General features: G+C 41.5%; 1 protein-coding gene across 8 annotated transcripts; it reads right to left on the bottom strand.

Moving 5' to 3' along the window:
• Window positions 1-600: 600 nt before the first annotated feature.
• On the bottom strand, window positions 601-4775 carry LOC109754534 (uncharacterized). 8 transcript variants are annotated; one of them, XM_040398651.3, is made up of 7 exons: window positions 4307-4775; window positions 3537-3654; window positions 3197-3384; window positions 2745-2828; window positions 2598-2647; window positions 1642-1968; window positions 601-1172 (listed from the first exon to the last, which is right to left on the bottom strand). In XM_040398651.3, exons 1-4 carry the CDS (start codon window positions 4499-4501, stop codon window positions 2802-2804), a joined length of 528 nt encoding a protein of 175 aa, XP_040254585.1. In that variant the 5' UTR covers window positions 4502-4775; the 3' UTR covers window positions 601-1172; window positions 1642-1968; window positions 2598-2647; window positions 2745-2801. The 8 variants fall into 8 exon arrangements, with proteins under 8 accessions (XP_040254585.1, XP_073364584.1, XP_073364586.1 ...); XM_073508483.1 differs by having other exon boundaries at window positions 3197-3344; window positions 4307-4759; XM_073508485.1 differs by having other exon boundaries at window positions 2589-2647; window positions 4307-4744.
• Between the last annotated feature and the right edge of the window lie 1972 nt (window positions 4776-6747).

Below are 6747 nucleotides of genomic sequence, written 5' to 3'. Positions count from 1 at the left end.
CATTCTAAGAACCATAAAACCAAGCAAAAACGCCAGCAGCAAGGGAAAAGGGCGACAACCGCCTTCAGATGTTATTCGCTACGGCCTATAGCAAATTTTCTAGGCAACAAAGATAATGCTAGCTCAACATGCATTTAATAAAAAAATGAATTACAAATCACAATGAAAAAATATTTGACGACTTAAAGCAAACAAATACTAATCTTTGTTGTTTTCTTTTCCATTTCAGTAAGAAACAAAATGAGTACACGAGTCATCCCCATGAAATGCATCAAAAAAGCAAGCAGGAGCAACAAAATTAAAGCAAACTTCTTACTAGGTTGGCAACTCATCCAAGTATTTTTACATGGACCATCATAATCCAACACAAATAAACTTGAAATAAAAAACAACAATGATCGGACGCATTACATACATCATCATATGTATGTGTAATACATGACCATGTTTAGTGTTGCTGGAAGACCACTTTCCTTCTCATCCTGGGCAACAACTTCAGCTTTGTTTTCACACGATCTCTTTATAGCATATGTCAGGGCACTTCATGGATAATCTGGATAGCACTCACGTGTTCATTCATTTTGTCATATAACGGTCAAAGAAAAAAAAAGTACACTCAATTTATCATTTAATTAGAGCACCGGTTTAATCCGTAAAGGCAGCGTGTAGAGCACTCTCTCACACACACAGAGTAATGCTTGTATTTCTTAGTTTTTCCACCTACCTATGGCACATCATTTCAAGAATATAGTTGTTGAAGCAACTTATATGCAAAGCACGACTACTATCACGACATCCTTTTTGAGGAAAAAGATAATTAATAACACGACATTCTATGTCTCATTGCTATCTTATTTATTTGATCATTTTGGGAGCTTCAATTCCTTGAATAATTCAGTGAATGCCATCTGCAATGACCCGTTGTCTGCCAATGCCAACACTCATCTAGCCTTCTCCTTCGCCAATGTCAGCCTCCCACTTAGATTCTCCCCTTCTTCTCCATGCCCTCAGCCTTCACAAGTTCCTCGTCATACTTCTCCATCACCTCCCCGACATTCATATCATCCACCATGAATATAATTCATAACATTCAGGCGGTAAAGGTCAATGTACACCAAGCCGGTCAAATAAATAGTACTTTAGCATCTCTCAAGGGAAGTTTCAAATTTCACCTAAAAATTTCAATTAAAGTCATGTCAATAATTTAATCTTCTACCAATATTAAATACTATATGATAAATGTGATAGCTTAAATTCAAAGTAATAGATTGGATCCTCCCTTAACAATATGACTGGTAGATAGTTTTGAGAGGAAATCTGCATATATTTTAGCATAGACTTACCCAAAGAAAAAGTCATTATAACCGCTCAACAAATGACCTATAACCTCTAATGTACCGAAGGGGAACAGATCAGATGACATGTTTTTGTAAGTCCTAGGATAACCAAAAAGCACATCATCATGACATGTCCTAAGTTGGAAGTGTGACACTTATGACCGTGGTATGTAATTGATATATTCCAGTTGGAAGTGTGTCATCAGATGCAATGTGTTAGTGTGTCATTAGATGCAATGTGGAGGGAAGATATCAAGGATACTCATCGGAGTATATATGCGGTGGCACTGGAGCAGCTGATTACCGGTAGGAGAACGGCAGCCCCACTCGTGTACTGGTCGGCAGTCACAACCATGCAATTGTACCCGTCGCTACTGCGTGTATTTGCAGATTAGAGAGCTGTAGATTCAGGATCCAGAGATGGAAGAAGATAACTGGGTCGCCAACGTTACTGTCATTGATCCAAAAATCCCTAGGACTGCCTCCAGCAGCGGGCCCTCCAGTAGCATGGCACCGAGTGTGCGGCCCTCTCATCCTCTTCAACACCGCCAACCGCCTCACACTACTCCTTTCCTCGCTTATCTCCACCGCTGCTCACCTTCCCGCCGCCGCCATCCGTCGTGCCCTTCGTCTGACAACAAAAATATTTTTTTATCAATAGATAAAAGTAAATTCACTTCTCAAAAAAAAAACTAAATTCATAATCCATATACGTGTTCATGATCTTATTCCATACGCATGTTCAGAAATGTCCCTAGAACAAATAAATTTGATCTCTCTATACATACGGAATGTAAAACTTAGATGGCCAGCCTGAATTAGTTCATTTCTGAATGCAAGTAGTACGGGAAACTACATAGCATTCACAACTTCCATAGTAGCCTATGGCATCGGACACTTGCATATTTGAAAGGCTCGCAAGCTGAAAGCTACACGTATCACAAAAAAACTCCAAGTACAGTTGATTATACTCTAACCCAGCCGGCAGTGCCACTCCCTTGATCAATCATGAGTTTGTGCTCTAGATTCACAAGTTTGCTCATTCTACACATTGTACACTGCACATTAAAATACATGGATGAAAGGAAGAGAACCAGGTAGACTTGGTTCTCAAAGCATCTGAATAAAAAGAAGCAACATTTGCTTTTTACGTAACCCATATGAAAGAACTTGAATTAAAAAAATACATGGATGCATATTAGTTTGGTTTTCTTAGAAATACAGGGATGAAAGGGAGTAGACCACCAATACCGAGCTCACCAATAATCCATTATACATATTTGCAATATAGACCAAAAATCCATTCGGTCCTGGAATTTTACAATATATATTTTCTATTAGTCATGAACAATCATTACAAACCCAAAATTCAATTACTTTAAAATAAGGAGCTCGATATCAGATTACCTGATCTTTCGTAGAGAAAAACAAAATACTAATTTTTTTTGCTAGAACAGCAAGAGGTCAGCCCAAAATAGTTGCTATAATCATCTGCACAAATATAAGATAATTAATGATTCTGCACATGCATCAAGCTTCATTCTATGGGGTTGCGGCGCCCGGACAGGTGAGCACATCAAAATTTCCAGAAACACATCTCAGAAGTAACCGGCCATTTGGCAGTATCAACTACCCCCTTTCCAGAAATATAAAGTGTATTTTGATTTTCTAGGCTCAAGCACTAATCAACGATTAATCTAATAACACATACTTTATGGCGGCACAAATTTGATATCATTAGCTTTGTGCCTCATGTTGTGATTTTCTGACTATGGCACTGTCAATGTCTGAACTCAGACGATTATGATATGTAATGTTTTTGAACGGAGGGATGAAGCAACTGCGGATGCATTAGTTACCTCACGCATTTTATGCGCCTCATCAGGAGTACTGCAGTTTGCGGCACATTTGTCGAACATTTCAAGTATCCTGAAGACTCGATTCCTGGTGTCATTCGGATCTGAAGCGGACGACATCTCCTTGACAATTAGCTCCGCCCATTCAGTCCTGTTGGCTGGAGTATTCATCACCGGCACATCAGATGCCACTGCGATTAACAATCGTTCAAGAGTTAGACAAGATGCAAATTGTACGAATGGTGCTGTTTATAAAAAATATACATCTCTAGACATTACTATAACTATCAGGCAACAAGAGAAAGAAGCAGTCAGGGTTATTTTTCAGTCATGTCAGCCATACCTCCAGATGAGGAGGCACCAGCATTGGTCGTTGCTGAATCCGATGCCAAATAATCCCTGAAGCTTCTGATGGCAGCATCCAAGACATTTCCCGACGCTTTGAGATAGCCCCGCAGAAGCTAGAAATTCCCCAAAATTACCCATTAGACATGTACAGAGCAAGACGGTACAAATTGGGGTTCTCAAGTCCACTGTTGTGGCATAAACCAAAGCTATACCAGGATTTCAGAAAACCATGGCAGAACTTCTGTGCACAAGGATAGAACAGATGTGCAAACTATTTGTTTTCAGTTATTTAGTTCAGACAGTTTACTTCTCAATCCTAAATTTAGCCATCATATGTGAGAAGAATTCAAAGTGGCGGGAGGGCAGGCGATCATGTCGGGTCGAAGGCGTGTACGATAATTGATCAGCAGAGGAATAATCCTCATGGGTGATTCCTACCATGCTTCCCTGTAACGGTTTATACACGAAGCGCTTGGCACACGCAAGAGAGAAATCGTGGTGGATGATTCTTCCGAACTTTTGATTTCCAATTCCATCAATCTCTGAACTCTTAGTCTATTCTAATTCAAGAAAGGGGATATGAATCGACAACAGAAAATTTGTTCCAAGATTCAAGGCACAATCTTTCTTGCGGTGTAACCAAGTTCGATTGGTTCTTGTGATGAACTGAATCGGCAGGCTCTACTACACGTCTGCGCACGATCTACCAATCAACCGAAAGAACAAGAAGCGAAAGAAAGAGGCACGGAGCGGCGGCGGGGGTACCTGCGGATCGGCGCTGGGGAAGACGGACTGGACCGCCTCGATGGGGTCGAACTCCATGTTGATGCCGAGGTCGGCGACCGAGGCCGCGGTGGCGGACGGTGAGCACCGGCCCCGCTTCGCCTGCAACACCTCGAAGGGGTCGTCCAGGAAGGCCGCCGCCCCGCGCCTCCGGGTGCCGTCGACCTCCACCGCCATGGCCCGGCGACGGCGGCGATCCGGACGGCGACGATCCGGGGCGACGAGACGTTGGCAGCGATTCCGACGGCGAAAGTGGCGATCTGGGGCGGTGACGGCGGCGATCCGGAGGACGCTGGGCTGGTCGACAAGCTCCCGTGTGGCGGCGGCGCAGGAACCCTAGCGCGTGCGAGGGTACGAGGAGAGGATGCTTGCGCGAGGAGAGGGAGGGGAGTGGTTCGTGCATGAGGGTTGCGAGTTAACGGAGGTGGGAGGATGACGAAAAAAACCGGAGATGGGAGGATGACGAAAAAACTCAGCGAAATTAAACTGCGGAGACTATTCACCAAGTCGTCCATTAGAGTAGAGATTGGTGTTAAACCTACTGTATTCCAACTTCTCTATGGTTTATAAACTATTTTACTAGCCATAGATTCATCAAAATAAGCAAACAACACACGAAAAACAGAATCTGTCAAAAACATAACAGTCTGTAGTAATCTGTAACTAACGGAAACTTCTGGAACTCCAAAAAATCAGCCAAAATAGGATGACCTAGACAATTTGTTTATTGATCAACAGCAATTGGAACCAATATTTTATCACGTTCTGGTGATTTTTAACAATTATTTTCGTGAACAGAAAGTTTCTGGAAATTTCTGCAAGATCAAATAACTATCATCCAAGAAGATCCTATAGGTTTAACTTGGCACAAACACTAATTAAAACATAAAAACACATCTAACCAGAGGCTAGAACAAATATTTATTCCTAAACAGAAGCAAAAAGCAAAAAACTAAAAATAAAATTGGGTTGCCTCCCAACAAGCGCTATCGTTTAACGCCCCTAGCTAGGCATAAAAGCAAGGATAGATTTAGGTATTGCCATAGTAATAGGATAGATCATTAAAACTCATTTCGTATTCTCTACGTTCAGCAGCAAGTTTCCTTTGAGGCAAGCAGAAGTAATCAAAAGGGCTAAATTTAATGGGACAAAAGTCCCCAAGATCAATTTTAGGAGGTATAGGTTCCTCCTTCGGCCCTTCGTATTGCACAACCAATTCATTATTATAAGCATTCTTTTGACAGAACTTTGTGAGCCTATACTCGAGAGAATATCCTAGCTCATTATTTCGAATAGCCAAATCATCATTAAGTTCAGAAATTCTATCAACTAGAACATTGGTAAGGACCTTTTTTCTGAGGTTTTCATTGAAAGCAACGTAGTCTAGAGATTGAAAACGCATTATTTCTTCTTGATCAAAGAGGATAGCCTCTATGGGAGGACGTCCAGCGTCCACCCTATAATGCGCAAAGATTACTTTGGCCTCTTTTATTATAAATCTGAACTCATAAGCCAAAAAGGTAGTAGCGGCACGCTTAACAGAAGAATGCTCTATATTAGAAAATTCTAGGAAAATCCTTTGTATACAAGGGTGCAAGTGCATAAATTGCCTTTCAAGTTCAACTATAAGCATGGCAATAGCGTCCGCAAGACTACTAGTTCTATGAAGAATGGAACTACCCATAGAAGGCAAAGCACCGGCAAAAGTAAAGAAATCTTGAATAACTCCTTTTCCAATAATATTACCACTACTAATTCGAAATCTTTTTATATGCAAGGTAGGGGGTTCTTCAGCAGGAGCATCAGAATTTTCCATGATACTATTATTGTCCATATCGACAATAATTTCCCAAATTTCAGACATAACGGCAGAAAGAGCGAGGGGCAAAAATGAAAAAAGAAGGCGAACGGAAAAGAGAGGGCGAATAAAACGGCAAGGGTGAAGTGGGGAGAGGAAAACGGGAGGCAAATGGCAAATAATGTAATGCGGGAGATAAGGGTTTGTGATGGGTACTTGGTATGTTGACTTTTGCGTAGACCTCCCCGGCAACGGCGCCAGAAATCCTTCTTGCTACCTCTTGAGCACTGCGTTGGTTTTCCCTTGAAGAGGAAAGGGTGATGCAGCAAAGTAGCGTAAGTATTTCCCTCAGTTTTTGAGAAGCAAGGTATCAATCCAGTAGGAGGCTACGCGCGAGTCCCTCGCACCTACACAAAACAAATAAATCCTCGCAACCAACGCGATAAGGGGTTGTCAATCCCTACACGGTCACTTACGAGAGTGAGATCTGATAGATATGATAAGATAATATTTTTGGTATTTTTATGATAAAGATGCAAAGTAAAATAAAACCAACGGAAATAACTAAGTGCTGGAAGATTAATATGATGGAAAATAGACGGGGCCATAGGTTTCACTAGTGGTT

The sequence above is a fragment of the Aegilops tauschii genome, chromosome 2, assembly GCF_002575655.3.
Source record: "Aegilops tauschii subsp. strangulata cultivar AL8/78 chromosome 2, Aet v6.0, whole genome shotgun sequence".
In the NCBI taxonomy this organism is placed as follows: Eukaryota; Viridiplantae; Streptophyta; class Magnoliopsida; order Poales; family Poaceae; genus Aegilops; species Aegilops tauschii.
The sequence above is the reverse complement of the archived record's forward strand: the minus strand, read 5'-3'. Positions and strand labels throughout refer to the sequence as shown.

What these genes read in the sequence shown, in the direction of transcription:
- LOC109754534 (XM_073508481.1), bottom strand. Translation starts at nt 4,727, where the DNA reads ATGCACGAACCACTCCCCTCCCTCTCCTCGCGCAAGCATCCTCTCCTC. An exon ending in TCCCCAGCGCCGATCCGCAG is followed by an intron (nt 3,655 to 4,306) that starts GTACCCCCGCCG and finishes GGGAATTTCTAG; the next exon opens with CTTCTGCGGGGCTATCTCAA. An exon ending in TGGTGCCTCCTCATCTGGAG is followed by an intron (nt 3,345 to 3,536) that starts GTATGGCTGACA and finishes TCCAGCCAACAG; the next exon opens with GACTGAATGGGCGGAGCTAA.